Source organism: Halyomorpha halys, unplaced genomic scaffold, assembly GCF_000696795.3.
Source record: "Halyomorpha halys isolate HHAL.00 unplaced genomic scaffold, Hhal_1.1 Scaffold1395.1, whole genome shotgun sequence".
Taxonomy (NCBI): domain Eukaryota; kingdom Metazoa; phylum Arthropoda; class Insecta; order Hemiptera; family Pentatomidae; genus Halyomorpha; species Halyomorpha halys.
In genome coordinates, this window is record NW_027111868.1 from 109,931 (window position 1) to 128,217 (window position 18,287).

Here is an 18,287-nt window from a genome sequence, read left to right on the forward strand (position 1 = left end):
ATTAAAAGGTAAGAATTTTAATATTATTTGGTTAGTAATAGTATGTCTATATTAACTCCTTAGTAATAATAAGGACCTGAGTTAATACTTTGTAGTGCTAAGGCAGTTAACATTTGTGTTCAATAATTCTCCAATATAGAATATCTATTGTTATATAACCTACATATTTCCATTCCAGATTTCAAACTCAACGATTATGAGAAGGGTATCTAACTCGGCCTTCCTTCACGCCACCATCCTCCATATATTTGTATAGTGAATGAATAAATATCATCAGTAGGCTACGAATTCAAAGGCGAGAATTATGTCAAAAGAATTAATGAAGTACAAATTTGTGATATATTGTTGAATTAAAAGTCAATAAGTTTTGTTTTGGCCTTAGAAACTGACATACTTAATTTTGTTGTCAAAGTCTTGTATGTTTTTAATATGATGTCTCTAATTAATAACTAGATTTAATTTAAAGGAGTGTTAGTTTAAATAATTGTCAGAACTTGTACAATATTGTAGATAGATACAAGATTGTAGTAGACATGTAATTATTTAAATAAAGGAACAGTTCATGGTTCATCCATATATCTAAATACAATTCTATGCTTTAAACCTAATACATATTAACAAAAAAAACAATTACCTAACTGCCGTCCCCACTCCTCCCAATACCAACGGTCACTTTGTTTTTGACTGCCATCAAAACAGGTATGCATTCTGTCTCATCATTTGATTTGTATTTTTTTGTTTTCTTTCTTTTTTCATCTCTCTATTTGTACTTTCTTTAATATTACTTCTCTTATCTATCTGTTACTATTACCCTTTTCATTTACTATTTATAACCTTTACTATTTAATTTCTCTTATTATATCTTACGTTTTTACATTTTATACCCCTGTTATTTTACACTTATGTTTTTTCTTTTTTTTACCTTTTTGTAACTATAGTGTTTGAATCTTTTTTAGCCCTGACGAAGCCCTGCAACGTGGGGCGAAATCTTGGCTCAATAAAATAGTATAATTCTACTATTTGAGTTTTTTTTTACCGCACCCGGACCATATTCCATTCATCTATACACACGGTCAATCAATAATCTTCCAGTAAAATAAAAACATTTGTCGAAATAAAATGCAGAATGCATATCTGCATCAAGAACTGTAACATTACTGACGATTATTTTTTGGCTATTCTTTCGTATTAATTTTATATACCGTTAGATGAAAGCTATATCTGTATTTATGCATTCTACAACATATATTTGAATTTATATTATAACAGGAATTTTAGAAAACAATATACAGTACTTCATCGCGTTTCTCAACTTTTTGTTTTATGGAGTTAATCGATGTATGCACTGAACGGCTCAATTAACCATCAATAACTAATGTATCCATTACAATTTAATCTTAGTTTAATTTATAAATATTTTTTGTCCAGCTCTGAGCTCTTGTTTGTCTAAATTTGAACTGTTCTCTACTAATTTAATATATAATGCCTAAAAGTACTGAGCCAGTTGTTTCATCTCTTTTTTAAATCTAAAATCACATAAAAATTGGTTAAAACAAACTAAAACATCTTTGTAAAAATCAGAATCTTCCATGCACCTCTATTATAAATATTTACAGGAAACATGGTTGATATTAAAACACAAATCATACATAAATCATATTATTCTAAAAATTTGCTACAGAAAAGTTTAAAAAATTCAAGTGATGTCTGGCTATTAATTATAGTCATGGATGCTTTTAATAAATTTTGAAAATTCAAACCTCAACAACAGATTTGCCAAAATTACCACCTTTTAAGAGGCCTATGAATGTTTCATCCATTTTATCAAATCCTTTGGTAATGTCTTCTTTAAATTTTATTTTTCCCTAAAATTTATACAAAAATATTTTATTATTATTTGTGATTTGTGAATATACTTTAAAATAGTTCCAGTATCACTGGAATATTTAAAAACTCACTTCCTTTATAAGTTCTAAATTTCTTTGGATACCTTGAAGCCAACGGTCCAACCATCTGAGGACAATAAACCCTTCAAGCTTAAGTTCCTTTATAAGTATTGTTTCTTGAACAACTGGAGCTGAAATCAAAATGGTTGTGCGTAGTAAGTGCAATTGACAGATATTTTCAAATAGTAAATAGTTCTTCTTCAATTACAATTAGTTTTTACTAAATTCTTGAAGTTAGAATTTGTACTATGCCATTTATTATCTTGCAATGAGCTTAAGAAATTAAGTGGAAGTAGCACAAAGCCCACAATCAGTGCCTCTCTGCAAAATCATGAATGACAGAGAAATAATATTTTTAAATAGTAAATAGTTTTTCTTCAATTACAATTGTTTTTTACTGAATTTTTGAAGTTAGAATTTGTACTATGCCATTTATTATCTTACAATGAGCTTAAGAAATAAAGTGGAAGTAGCACAAAGCACACAATCAATGGCTGTCTATAAAATTATGAATGTTACAGTAGTTGGGGACGAATAGGAAGGGAAATCTAAAAATTAATCTATATATTTAAACGGGAATTGCTCAAATCTTTGTTCACAGTAAACTTTTTAATTACTAGACCAATTTACATGTCGTTTTTTTCCAAAATGTTTCAAGTCGCCATGAGAACCTATTGAAATCACCGATTTTTCCGGTAAAGAAAAGGTTATGTACAAAATTAAACATTTTTTTCACGATATTATTTATTATATACTAATCCATTCGTCTCTTTATAAACAATTAGAAAAAAAATTAAATGTTTTTAAATTACCAAAATTAAAAATTTTAAAAACCTAATCTGGGTTCAAGTAAAGTAGTGTCGGATTTACACAATCCTATTTTTTCGTCCTTTTTTTTTTATTATGTATAAAATTTAGGTGAAGGGTCTCACTTTTCGATGCTTCCTTAGCCACACACACTGAAGAAGGCTTAACTGTAAGTCACCTTAAGTTATCTCTAGTACCATGTAAGCTAGGACCTAGTTTGCCCCTACTAAAACAACACAGCATACTGGACAGCCTCTGAGGGAGAAAAAACCCTTCAACGAAATCTAAAGCGAAATACATGGTTTTCACTACTTTGGCCCACCGCTGAACCTGGACAAGGGAAGCGGCTAGATGTCACCTGGGCCCTGTTTCATAATAAAGTACAAACTAATACTATTAGTCTTGTAGATTTATCTTAATTCAATTATATAGACTTGTACAATAGTTACTTGTACTTTTTATTGCAGTATTTTTTAATTCCTCTAATATCACTAATAGTCATCCCTATCATGAAAAAAATAAGTATTAGTATTATTACCACACTAGTTTCTACACTTGTACTATGAACTAATACTATTAGCTTTCATTGTGAAACAGGGCCCAGATAAGAGATACTATATCTTAATATATGAGATCACCTGTGCCCCATCTCATAATAAAGTACAAACTAATACTATTAGTCTGGTAGGTTGAACTTAATACAATTATACTAGCTTGTACAATTGCAACTTATAATTTAGTACTTTTTAACTCCTATAATATCACAAATAGTCATCCCTGTTATGAAAAAATAAGTATTATTGTTATTACCAGGTTGTTTCTATACTTGTATTATGAACCAATACTACTGGCCATGCTAAATATTTCTATCTAGCATTAGAAACAATTTTCACTTCACTAACATACTTACGCATTTACCCCATTAGGGATTTTATTTTAATCTCTTAAAATACATGTGCTCATTAATAAACATAAAATGTCTCATAATTCACTCCCCTTGTTTCCCACTAATTTAATAAAATTTCAACATAAATTCGGAATACCAGGAGTAAAGCGCGAACAGGCCATGTAGTAACAAGTAGGCTACCATTTTTTTTTTTTCTGTTCTTGAATAATATTATTTGAATGAAATGAAATGAAATAGTTTATTATTCTTGGGACTAGGTCCCTTTAGAACAATTACAAAGGCAATTTTAATTTTATAATAACATTTATTGGCCATAAAACAGTGTGGTCACACTTAATTATAACTTATATACAGAGAAAAAATAGATTAATTAAAAAACTAACTGACTAAGTAAAAACAAAAGGTTGATTACAAAATATCTGATCTTAATATTAGTGAGGGGAGCCTTCTGTATTATTTTAGCTGGGCTCACTTAGCAGCTCTGTATTCAAGTAAATCTATGAAAAAAGTAAATGATCCCATTTACTTACCGAGATTAGGTTTCTCACTATCTTCATTATAAGATGATATAGAACCACATACTGATACTCTCCCAAATTTATTCATAGATTTATAAATAATGCTGCTCATATTTCCACCTACCTAATAGAAAATTATTCAAATAAAATTCATTTCTAAAATTTTATAACAGTTGTAAGATAGAAAAGCTTTCTTCCAAAATCATTACCAATTTTATAATTTTTTTTCCTTGAACAGTTTTTATATTAAATAATTATGAGGCAAAAAGATTTCTTCCAAAAGCAGTTAAATCAGACATAAATCTAGTATAAAACCTGTTAAAGAAAATGAAGATGGCTGGTTTTGGAATTCTAACCTTCATAAATATAATTATGAATAACATTATTATTAAATAAATTTAATAACATAACATCAATTGATCCAGTTTACTCTCAACAAAAAATAGTTGATTAATAACCATGGAATCGGACAGTATCAGATTAAGAATTTTCTTACCTCTATATTATATTTCATCCTTCATTGTTATCAATCAGCTACTGTCTAATTCCATGGTTATTAATCAACTATTTTTTATTTTCAGTTCATTGTTATGTATATTTCTAAATCTGTTAGTTTTTTATTTTATGTTTCTCTGAATGATAGTTTTTATCTTTTTTTTTGTTTTATAGCCCTGATGAAGAACTGAAACTCAGTTCAAAACGTTGGTACAAATAAATAATTTTTTATTTATTTTTGTTTTGTTTTTGTTGCGGACTACACTCCCTGATCATCTTCTCCACTTATTAATCTACATTCAACTATCTACACCTCATTAGTAATAAATTTACTTATTGTACATTCAAGATATTGTTGATATCAGTTTTGAAATTTAGCTTTTAAATATTTACATTATCAAAGTAGCAATCGACGCCATTCGGAGCTGCTTTTTTCAATGCTTCTTCTATGTCAGTAGATTTGTAATTAAAAACGTGAGCAATTTTAAGTTCCTCCTTCAACCACTGAACTTTTTCATCGGATCCAGTAAAACCAATGAAATTCATTCCTGAAATTAAATTTGATTTAGAATGTAGAAAATAAAAGGAAATATTTTTTTTCTTCTATATAGTATCACATTTCAAGATTATGATAAGAGCGAAAAATTGATCTTACATACTCAATTAGATCTGCAGTTTTTATTATCAGAACTACATGCCTGTTGTATTTTATTAGCAGTTGTGAGATTAGTGTATTTAGACTAGTGTCCTAACCCATAGCAGTCTGCTGAAAACTATACATCTTCATTTACATTATGGAGGCTCATTAAAAAGATATGTTGCAGGCTGTCAGCACTCAGTGTTGCCAGTCCCCTAATTAAATTCTTAACTAAACAAAACAAAACCCATTAGAGAAAAAGCTTCAATTGTATGTTACTCTAAATGTTGTTGTTATCTCTTTTGTTCTATAGCCCTGATGAAGACCTGAAACTCAGGTCGAAACGTCGGCATAAAATAAATAAATATGGTTTTGTTTATTTATGTTGTTCTTTGCTGACCGCACCCCCCGACAAACTTCTTCAAGCAAAACCAATCTAAATTGGACCGTTATTAACTACACTATAGCGTATTTTACTTTTGAACTTTAATTATTCTATGAATGTTTTTATGGAAATCACTTATTATTATATCTGTTTATACAATTATATAAGGCGTGTAAGCTTTAAAACCAGCTTTATCCAAATTTTTCTGAAATGCATTTTTTTATTTTTCCCATGTTCTCGATACACTACATCATACTGCCAAATGGTAATGAGTAGACCAACTCCTTCTCCATGAAAACAGCATTTAAATCGATGCCTTTGTTGCAAAACCAGCTCCATCCAAGATCTATTTTAATCACGAAAGGTTTCACCGGCGCGGCGCTGGTTTTATTGTTTTCATAGCAGTTTGTTTTAGATTTCCTTTCCATATTTTCACCTTTTACAAAAAAGAAAAGTATCCGGATTTAAAGATGATATTGAAGTTTGGGGTGAGGTAAACAATGTCAACGACGAAGGTGCATTTCAACCGCTTACAAAGAAGAATAGGAAAATATCACACGTCACCGAATTTGACACTAGTAGATGTACCTCTTGCTCTAGCGATGTTGTCAGATGTCAAAGATCTTTTAAAGAAAAATTTTGGATCCAATTGGAAAAGCATTAATTATTCCTTTGAGTATTATTAAAGCGTCAAAATACATGGTCACGGAGGAAATCCCCAGGCCCGGTGAAGAAATCAGGATCGGAGAATATACTTTTGGAAAAGTCTCCGAATTTGTATATCTTGGATCGTTCATAACCAAAGACAATGTTGTGGAAATTAAACGAGTCCTATGTGCCAATCGCTGTTATGGCCTCAGTCCCTATTTTATGAGCCGTGCCTTGTCTAAGTATACCAAAATCTATCTGTATAAAACAATTGTTTGACCAATTCTTCTGTATGGCTCGGAAACATGGATTATTTCCAAGGCTGGTAGTTAATGCACAACTTAATGGTCTTGGAGAGGAAGATTCTCCGTAAAATATTTGGACCTGTCAAGGTTGACCAGATATGGAGACGTCGAACAAACTAGAAGCTCAAAGTTTTGTATAAGAAATCGGACGTTTAGTTTGTGAGGTTCAGTAGATTGCGGTGAGCAGGGCATGTTGCTCGGATAGCTGAGAGTGATCTGCCAAGGAAAATGGTGACTGAGATAATACATGGAACAAGAGTGGAGTATTTTTAAATATAATATATTTATTATAGTATTTTTAAACAAAATATTGATATTACGATAAAATAATATCGGAATATTGTTGCTTATGTTCCATATCGATATTACTACAATGTAAAATATCGAAAAAAATATGTAATTATCAAAATAATATATCGATATTCCTATTTTATAATCTCTATTTGATATTTTAGTCATTTTCAACAAAATATCGATATTTCGATAATGTAATATTAGAATATTGTTGCTGACATTCCATATCGATATTACAATAATAAAAAATATCGAAATAAATATGTATTTATCAAAATAAAATATCGATATTCCATTTTTAATTATTCTATACAATATTCTAGTATTTTTAAACAAAATATCGATATTTTGATAAAATAATATCGGATTTTATTGCAAATACTTTCATATCGATATTAAAACAATAGAAAATATCGAAATAAATATGTAATTATCAAAATAAAATCGATGGAGTGATGCTGTAAGTGGTGATGCCAGGACCATGATGGGAGTGAGGAACTGGATGGCGGCAGCACAAGATCGTAATGATTGGTGGAGGCTGATGCAGGAGCCCAGGACTTGACATCGAGTAGTGGAGCCAAATTAATAATAATAATAATAATAATTAAAATGTGGTTGCCGGAAGTCAGAGCGAGCTTGATGAGGAAGAGAGTGAAAACACGTTTATAAGAGTTCCTCAACTATAATTATTTCATCATTTTTTTGTGCAATGGGTTTTTAAATTAATTTAATCTTTTATTCAAATTCAAATTTTTCCTTTTACAATTAAAACTGTCTTCATATGTTCTCTTGAAATTTAACCAAGAAAAAAATTTGTGTCTTTTTTTACTAATAAAAACAATATTTCTGATTTTTGGCAATATTATTATTTAGCGAACTGCATTAAAAATGACGGTTAATCACCCAGTATGGTTCAAAACAAGTCTATTCTAAAATTTAAATTTAAATTGCAAGAATCCTAAAATTACTGAAGTTGTGAAACTAATGTGAAATAATCATGGATATTAGTTCTTTCGATACAAATAACTAACATTTCTCAAAACTGATCGGTATGTCAATGGTAAGTTTTTTCTCTTTCTAAACTAAAGATTTTGTCTGAGCATGCTAATCTCTAGAACTATTAGATTATTAGAACAACTTCTTTACCGTTTATCATTTTCCTTATGTTGTATATGTGCAATAAGGTTTGAGTTGACTTATAAAAGACTTTTTTCTCTTGGTCAATTCAAGAACACTTTCTGTCAAGTCAGTTTTTTTTTAATGGTTGGTCCATTCGTTTTTATATTAAAATTATAGATTTTATTCAATTAATTACATACATTTCATCATGTATATGAAGTTGGCAAGCAGGATCTCAATTTATCGAGTGAAGCCGCGTGGTACAGCTAGTTACAAAATAAATCTTTTAAATTAAATTAAATAGAACATTGCTTACCTAGAATTTTTCCATACTGCACAACCAATGAACCAACTGCTCCTGCTGCTGTTGTCACAACAAGGGTTTCACCGGGTTTAGGATTCAGGATTTCCCAAAACCCGAACCAAGCAGTATTTCTAAATTGCAAGTCTTTAAAATTAATATTAATTTAAATATAATTTTCGTATTGGAAGAAGATAGTAAAGAAGAAAGAAATAGTAAAAGAAAACTATTAATTGATAAACAACGTTTCACCCCACTTTTCAGAGCTTCGTCAGCCCTGGAAAGTTCAACTGGACAATTGTCTTTTGTATATTACAATCCCTACAAGAAGCCCTACTCAGTGGGGCGAAATGTTGGTTATCAATAAATGTTTCTTTTACTGGTTTCATATCTTTATTGACCGCCACCTGGACTATCTTCCTACAAAATTTAATTTTCATGTCGATGAGTTCAATAATTCTTACCCATTCACCCCAAGAACTCCAAGAGCTGCTGAAAGTGGAACGAACCCGAAATCTGGTAAGATATATGGCATAAATGGACTTTTAACAGTATCAGGATTAGCAACAGTCTTTGTTCTCCATCCGAAATCACCAACAACATTGTCACCAACTTTATAATTCTTATTTTTGCTTTCTACTACCCTAGAGTTTGTAATTAAAAAAAACAAAAGAAGTTCTTATAAGTATAGTTATTATAAGTAGTATTCTACCCAACATTAAAAAAGTATATTGAACGTAAAATTAATAACAAAACTTCAAAATGAGTTGTGAAATTAAAATTGAAATGTTAAATCTGATATACTTATGACAAGAGTTTAAATAACCAACTGTTAAGGTGGACTATAATTATTTGTAAATAAATCTTACTAAGCATTAATAATAAAGACTATCAAGTATACTCACTCTATATCAATGTATATACACTGTATATCAATATACATTGTAATATCCTCTTTTTTGAGTAAATAGTTATTTTTATGTATAAAGGGTTTTTAACATATTTTTATTTTATGTTTCAAAATTGTTCATTTGCTTTGTTAAACCAAAAAGAAAGCTGACAATTTTGATCAGTCAAATATAGAGTGGAAAAATCGTTAAATAAAGCCAAGATGGCGGCACCATTCCGAATTTGGTAAAATCGCTGCATGCTAAACAGATTCTAATATTTTAAACTTTACTTATCTACCCATCATGTTTGTAATTACAGTAGATTCAAGAAAAAATTGAAGTCGAGAAATAGCATTTTTTCTTTTTTCCCAAAATGCTATTTCTAAAGGTCTGCAAAAGGTTCTCAGAAGGTGTCCTGTCACCAGGCGTTCCAAAACAAAGAGTACCTTCTTCTTCTCGGACGACTCTTTGATTTCTTCTTCTAGATGTCCGACAGAGGGAGACAAAGGATGTTCAGGACCTCCTGCATCTAGGATGCGTCCTACCTTTCCCGCGCATAAACACCAAGTGAAGTTTAACTTCTTAGTCTAGATGTTCTATGAAACATCGATTGTAGCACAACAGTTTTTACTTTTTTTCTTATGATTTGCTTTATGGATTTTAATCTTAAACACTTTTTTTTTTACTTATACTTTTTCTTGAATCTACTGTAATTACAAACATGATGGGTAGATAAGTAAAGTTTAAAATATTTGAGTCTGTTTAGCATGGCATCGATTTTACCAACTTCACAATAGCGCCGCCATCTTGGCTTTATTTAACGATGTTTCCACTCTATATTAGATTGAATAAAATTGGTTAGCTTTCTTTTTGGTTTAACAAAGCAAATGAACAAATAAAAACATATTAAAAACCCTTTATACATAAAAATAACTATTTACTCAAAAAGAGGATATTAAAATGTATATTGATATACTGTGTATATACGCCTCCTTAAAATCTTTTGTTGACCTTTAGAAATAGCATTTTGGGAAAGAAGTAAAAATATTTTTTTTTTTACAGTTAGTGAGTGTTTGTTTGTTGAAGACAAAGAGTATTTGGTTTGTATTGTACAAAATAGAATTCAAGCAGATTTGTAAAGGTAGCTAATAATTAATTTAATTTATTGTTATTAGCAGCTGAATGGATGTTCTGATTCCCTTGAAACCCGCCCTGAGATTAAGAGTCAATACTGTTATATAATTTAAATAAAATGCTACTATCTATTTAATATTAAAGCTTTTCATTTGAACCCAAGTAACACCTATGATATGAGAATAAAGTAAAAACTATTAATTATCCTTTTTATTTTATTTTAAATAATTTTTGATTATTAAAACATTAGTACAAAAATTTATTAATAGTACTTTTTGTGTATTAAAAAAAAAAACATGGCCAGTTCTTTCCATTTTATCGTAATACTGTAATAGAATAGATCTTTAATCCATAATCAAGTATTCCTAGATAACTGAAGAGTATTTAAAAACCCATTTTATGTATGGAAACTTTCTTTAAAGAACTAATTCAACTCTCATTTATATTCATCATATTTAACAGTTAATATATAAAGATTTTATAATTAATAAATACATAAAATATAACTTTACTTGAGCATCCTCTGTCATATATAGGGGGAAATACAAAACATATCTTATGGCCATATTCCAAAATGAATATTTTGTATCAAATAATAAATTTTTTAAGAATAATGTAATATAAATGCAATAAAATATTTTGGAAATTAGGAAATAGCAGAAACTATAATCAAATTTAACACAGTATTATAATCAAGTTTTTACCTAGCTACTTGAGTGCCAATCATTGTTACTCCAATCGGTAACGTCTTACACATAAACCTGAAAAAAAATGTTAAATTGTATTAATTTTTAAATTATATAAATAATATTTCCTTAAATTTGTACACCTACCTGAAATAAGGGTCAATACTAAGGTAAAGAGCTTCAAAGAGAACATCTAGAAACAAAAAATGTTAATTTTATTTTAAGTAAATATTATTTGACATGATTAAATAATAACAAAGCTAGATAGATGAAGGGGAAAAAATGATGCATGCAACATTTTTATCGCAGGTGAAAAAAAAACTAAAAAAAAAACTTAAAATATAAAATAATAATTACACTAAACATTTATTAAAATTGTTTATACAGAATGCATCAAATAAACAAAACAGCCATGTGGCTTTAATTTAATTTAGTTATTGGTACTGTGTGTATTCTGTATGGGTAGAATAGAATGAAAAGAATATGTCATTGGTGGGCTTGACATAAGAAAAATTTGAATCAAAAATGGAAACTATTATACTATGCAGTAGTTCCTAAATTGTTGGAGAACTACAGCATAAAAAGATCATTTCCTTATAAAAAACATGGTGTTAAATTTAGGGGTGTGGAGCAAGGAAAACGTTTCCATAAGGCAACTGAAACGGGAAGAAGACATCACAGATGACACAACATTGACATGATATTAATGTTAATGATCATGACAGACAGTTGGATTCTAAGAAAAGAGAAAGAAATTTGTTTTTAAGGGTTTCTTATAAGAGATGATTAGAGGTGTGGTCAGAGAAGAACACAAATAAGCAGAAACTTATTTAATCATGCCAACGTTTGGTCAGAATTTCAGACCCTCATCAGGGCTAAGAACAAAAACAAGATAACATAAGAAGATAAAAGACAATGTAGGTGCTTAAATAGTATCAAAGAAAATCCACGGTATGATATAAGAATATAAAATTTGTAAAAATTAAAATACAAGGAAAAAGGAATATTAAAATTAAGTATGAAAAAATTCGAACGGAAAAAGAAGACTACTTGATTATTCCAAATTCCAATACGGCTTCGTTTAACTTTATTCTTGACAGATACAAAATTTTTATTCATTATTCCCACCTCTAGAAACCCTGAAACAAGAATTTTTATAGCAACAGAAAAACAAAAAATTTTTGTTCATAATGTTCACCTTCCCTGGTTTTAGATTTTTTTTCTCGAAAATCACAAAAAAAGTTTTAACTTTGATACGAGCCCATCAATCTATACAAACCGTTGTAGGTGTCGTATGTAGGATGGCATGTGAAAGTTGTGTCATGTGCACCAACTTTTCTTTTTCCATGTGGCACTGTTAAAGCAGAGCAGCAATATTATTAAGAAAAACAAAAACATGAGAAAGAAATTTAGCAGTTGAATTGATTCTAAAATTTTATTCAATTACCTCAAGTAAGTATTAGCAAAATTATAATTATTACAAATAACTGGTACAGGAGCCCAAGAGGAGAAAAAAGGCTGTAATTTCACCCCAATATTTATTACTTTAATGAAAACTATGTATAATTACTAGTCTAAATTGCTGAGTCTGCCAAGTATAGGTAGGGGAATAAAAAATGGCGGTTGTTTCAAAAACGTTTTAAAAAAATATATTTTTCAATTGGAGCTCTATATCTTTAAAACAACATTAGAAAATCTAATAGAACATCATTTGAAGTAGAGTAAATTTTATAAACTATGAGCCGTAATAGAGATATTTACGTTAAATAATTCTGGTGGGATAGCTTTTTAAAAAGCAACATTTTGTAAAAATGCACTGAAAAATCAGAAGTTAGTGAATTTATTCTGAGAAATCTGTATCTCAAAAAATAATTGACGCGCAGATGTCGATTATCACTCAAATAAAAGCTGGTTAAATGTACTATAAAATAGTTTATTTTCGTAGAAGTAATAGTTTTTATGATCTATGATATTTTAATTTATTTGAGTGTTAATCGACATCTGTGTGTCGATTATATTTTGAGATATAGTGTTCTCAAAATAAAGTCACTAATTTCTGATTTTCAGTACATTTTCTATGAAATGTTGCTTTCTAAAAAGCTAATCTCGAGAACTATTGAACCTAAATAACTATAATTATATTATTTCAAAAATTTTTCGAGACCAGGTAATATTTATTGCTAAATAACTATATTAGGGCTCATATTTTAGCAAATTTATTCTACTTTAAATGCTACTCTCTTAGGTTGTCTAATGTCGTTGGTAGTTTTAAAGATATAGAGCTCCGAATGAAAAATGATTTTGTTTAACATTATGAAACGGCCGCCATTTTTTATTCCCCTACCTATACTTGGAAGAGTCATAAATTTAGACTAGTAATTATATATAGTTTTCATTGAAGTAAAAAAAAATGGGATCTCCACCATTGTTCTTTGTCTAGTTGCAACTGAGAGCTGTTAGGAGGTTAAAGGTGTTTGTTGGTACTTTTTATAATAAGTTTTATATTTAATCTTATTTATTTATATTTAATTTCCTTTCATTTTCTTTTTTTGTAATAAAAATAATACAATCCAAGTGCAATGGCTGAAACCACTAGTACGTCCGCCATGCTTGCCTCTCTGAATAACACTGACATGTGGATGGTCCGCTCTTTGTTTGCCGAGCATTTGTACGAGCCTCCGATCCGTGGCGAGCGGCCAATATGTGGATCCGCCTTAAAATGTTAATAAACCCTGAACCGACGGGTAAACGTCCGAGGCAGAGCGAAATGTAGATGGGAGGATTGAGTTAAAATTGATTTAGTGAAATTGGGTTTGGAGGGGCATCACTGAATAGATGAATGTAGATATCGATTGTGGTATCGGCATCGAACCTTCGGGTTAGCTAAGCCTTTATTATTATTAAACATTAACGAAATAATTATATCACTTTTCTTCATGTCTTTGGTTCTTATTGGACGAGTTTCATTAATATAATTAGATCTAGTGAATGAAAGTACTCTTCCTTATTTAATTTTATTTATTTAATGATTTATTCACTACATTTAATGATATTAATGAAACTCGTCCAGTAAGAACCTATAACATTAAGAAGAAAAGTGGTTTTGAATGAAGACCATAGGAATAATATTAATGGGAAATTTATGCACAATTTTCGAATTATCCTGCAACATGACAACATTGCAAATACCTGATGATAGGGTAATAGCCCCGAAACGTTGCTTATGAATCATTAAATAAAGAAATTTAAATGAGAAAGAGTAATTGCATTTACTACATGTAATTAAATCAGTTTTCATATTTTCCTCAACAAAAATGAGGATGAAATATAAGTGTGTGACGGAGCTATACTGCACTCGCTTTATTTATCTTTACTTTATTTTTTTTACATCCGTCACCTAACCGGTATTCATAAACTTCTACATCTGAATATTCATATAATGGCCTTCGGTCGTAAAACATGCTATCTATTATTATTATTGGCGCGACAGACCATAGAGGTCCAAGGCTCGTCTCATGACGAGGTGGTTGTGAGTATTGTATATTTATATGCTTGAAAAAATCCCGGGTACGGCCTGTGACTCGATCTCGTAACCTTAGGGTTGGTAGACTGGCGCGTTACCACGCTGCAACCGTGACCCCCAAACTTGATAACTATTTTTTTTATTAATTAAAATTTTTGGCATCACCAGTTTTTTAAGGCTGATTTATAAATAATGGAAAAAATGTTTAGGAAATTGGTATTCTTAAGATAACTAATAAATCATTGTAAGAATAATAAATAAAACATTGTAATTGATGAACAATTTAACATTTTTTGTAGTTTCATTTTTGCAGTAACCACGACTTACGTCAGAACGCCTGGTATATCCTTAAAAATGATAAGCTATAGTTACTGCATGGCAATTATTACATAATATCGTAAATATCTGACGAATTTAATATTAATCGACAAATAAGTTGGGATAACACAGCAATAAATTTAAGAAATTCTGTTCAAATTATTGGCCCTTACCTCCATCTTTCAAAGGAGGTAGTTCTTCCTCAACCATCTTGAAGTCTGACTTCTTCGGTAACCCCTTGAATCGCTCCTGGAAGATGAACCTCATGCACTTCATTTCTTCAGCGATTGGTCAACTAAAGCTTACAAGGACAATACGTGAGAGTTTATGTATTTGTAAGCTGCCCTCCCCCACTCCGGCATTTCCCTACTCATCTATAGAGAAGTAGATTGGGAGTTGTTAAGGAAAATTGTCAAGTGATAATAACATATTGCTGCTACGGCGGGCACATATTACGAACTTAGTCCTCATTCATGTCCCAAATTATAAAATAAAAATATAGCTTAAACAGTTCGATAGAATTTACTAGTAAAATATGTAATGAGTATTATTTACAAATTTATAGATAGAATACAATTTTTAAACCTAAAAAGAGTATTAATGTGTAATCTTGGTACTCTGAATACTCCAGTGATTCGAACTGGCGAATGAAGAAACTTAATAAGTAATAACATTTTTGTTTTCAAATAAAAGTGCACACGTGTACAAGACATTTTCAACTTACCGATCTATATGCAAGTTATTGTAATCACCGTGAAAATCGAAAGTGGAAATTCGATATAGGGTAATCTAATTTCTATTAAAGTGTTCAGAATATATTTAATTGAAATTAAAAATACATAATACCTACTTATTTAAGTCATTTGATTCTGTAAAACTCATTTAATTGATAGTAGAATTATGTATAATGTAAATTTTGTTGGTGATTCATTCGTTTTTTATTACGTTTTAAATAAATTCAAACAATGAATATTTTTTTTAATTATTCTTTTTATCACTTTCATAAATAGGCAACAGAGAAAGATATACCGTCGCAGGAAGTCCTTCTCATACAACGCCCGGAAGAAGTTTTCGCCGAAGTCTCAATAAAAAACAAAAACTCAAAGAAAGAGACTCAACAAAAAAAGGCTGACCTTCTGCCCCTCGCTGAGTACGCCCATGACCACAATTACAATTCCATCATCCAGTTTCTCTAAGAAGGTTTCACAATACTAGTGTTTCCAGCTTCCAGACTCAATAAATTTTATAAATGGTTGACTTGACAAAAATAATGGATATTATTAACAACCTATAATCTTCAAAGGTTTCGAAAAGTTTTTCAGTCCAATTGAACCTCCCCATCAAAACCAGATAGCATTCGAATTTTTCAATAACTTGTGATAACGAAATTACATACAATAAAATTAATTTTAATAATAATAGATGTGTAATAAACAAATTGGTACCACACACCTATTTAATTTGAGGTCAACGTAGGTCAGATGCTACGTTTAAGACGTCAGCTTTTAGTGGATCTGAAGATTTTATTTTTATGTTTATTAGTTTAAATAATACATTTAATTATATTAAAACATATGAAATTGTTATTAGATTTGTGCAATTAAAGTATTTATAACAAATATTTGCGTCATGTTGCTCAAAATGGTTATAGCAGCAGCCAGAGTAGTTTTCAGTAAATAGTAGCAGTCACTTCAAAGGATTAGGGGTTCAGTACATTGTAAGGAACTATTGTTTCTTGAAAAGCGGCAATGCAAGGAGATGATTTGTTCATGATTATGCCCAACCGCCAGATTTTTCCTCAATTAAGGATACCCACTTTATAGAGACTGGATGTGCTCCAGGAGGTCTCCCCGAACCCACAGAATTAACTATCGGTTACAGTAACAGAATAACTTATTATCTGCAATAGCCAGATGTGAACCCGGTTCCTTAGAGTTAGTAGGACAGGGCCTTACCCACTGTGTCACCTCGGACCTCTCCTCTCCTTAGCTTCCAGTGGGAAACCATGAAAAGAAACTATGAAAATTGATTGGTGGTCGAGTGGAGGAACTGTTTATTTCCAGATGAAACAAGCCTTACTCTCGTACCAGACAACAATGAGGTGACAATTTGGAGAATGGTCAAGTACCTTTCTGAGGTAGGTATCGACAGAAAGGAGTGGCTACCATTCTCAACCGATATAAACCCTGTTGAGAATGTCTTTCACAAGACTATCCAATGTTGACCGAATGTTTCTACCGCTGAGTAAATGAGGGAAGCTGAAAAATTTAATTCTCTTTTGAACAGGTGAACTTTTGTTACTTTTTTTTGGCTTTTCTGGATTTGGTCTAACAATGCATATACCAAATTGGGCATCTTATGTGAAATAATCGGTCTCCTGAAACTTCTCTTTCAGTTTTTGGAATTATTCCAATAATCCAATGATCACTGAATTTCCATGGTAACATTTTAAACAATTTTTTGAGTTCCATCATAAAAATCTACATGGTTCTAAAAACTTTTCATACATTTTTAACAAACAAATCAGTGAAATTACTAGTATGCCTTATCACAATGTTTCTAAAAATAACTGAACTTACAAATTGCTCTACTGAAAAATTTACATAATCCTATTCATATTCATTATCATATTCTTGCCTCAGGCCCTTCAATATATCTTTTTCATTATCCTAAGTTGCCTTATTTGTCATTTTTCGGGCCATTGGTGAGATAATCATTTTTTTTTTTTTTTAAAAGTAGCAGTTCAGAACACTTCTACGATTAACCAGATAATTTACATACCTACAAATAATTATTTTGATTTAAAGTATCTTCAATTAAAATTTATATATAAAATATAAGTTTAAATTATCGATAATTAAAAATAATATGTTTTAATAATTATCGGCTGAGATGGGTGAAAATTAACTATAGTCAAACTAATAGCTAAAGTTGCCATGGATACGACCCTTATTCATGAATGAACCATTGATAAATAAATATCGTATCCATGGCAATTTTACCTATTAATGTCAACTATAGCTAAGTTTTGCCATCTCTGATTATTTGTATATAAATAACAAATATGGTAAGGTAGGATGATAAAAAAGGTAATGTGAATATATAAAAGTTGTTTATGTATTATTAAAATATTATTTTTTTCCAACAAATTTTCATTTCCACCTCTTTAACTTATTATATCAATTCTTTAGAATCATTAAAATTTTATGGATACTATATTAATTTAAATTTATTGAAGTTCTAATTTTTCAATAAAGAAAATATTTGTGGATAAAGTAGTTGTTTTTTAGTTTTTATAGATTTATAAAATGTGATATTTTCTGATTACTCCAATTAAAAATATTTTTTATTTATTTACTGTTTTTAAAGAAATA

The 18,287-nt window shown here is 29.9% G+C and overlaps 1 protein-coding gene across 2 annotated transcripts; it reads right to left on the minus strand.

Annotated features, from left to right (window-relative positions):
• Positions 1-1,643: 1,643 nt before the first annotated feature.
• LOC106689562 (prostaglandin reductase 1) lies at positions 1,644-15,214 on the minus strand. Of its 2 annotated transcripts, XM_014434608.2 has the most exons (9): positions 15,087-15,214; positions 11,220-11,265; positions 11,091-11,147; positions 8,827-9,006; positions 8,378-8,496; positions 5,067-5,221; positions 4,191-4,302; positions 1,959-2,077; positions 1,644-1,865 (listed from the first exon to the last, which is right to left on the minus strand). In XM_014434608.2, exons 1-9 carry the CDS (start codon positions 15,187-15,189, stop codon positions 1,755-1,757), a joined length of 1,002 nt encoding a protein of 333 aa, XP_014290094.1. In that variant the 5' UTR covers positions 15,190-15,214; the 3' UTR covers positions 1,644-1,754. The 2 variants fall into 2 exon arrangements, with proteins under 2 accessions (XP_014290094.1, XP_066905896.1); XM_067049795.1 differs by lacking the exon at positions 8,827-9,006.
• Positions 15,215-18,287: the final 3,073 nt, after the last annotated feature.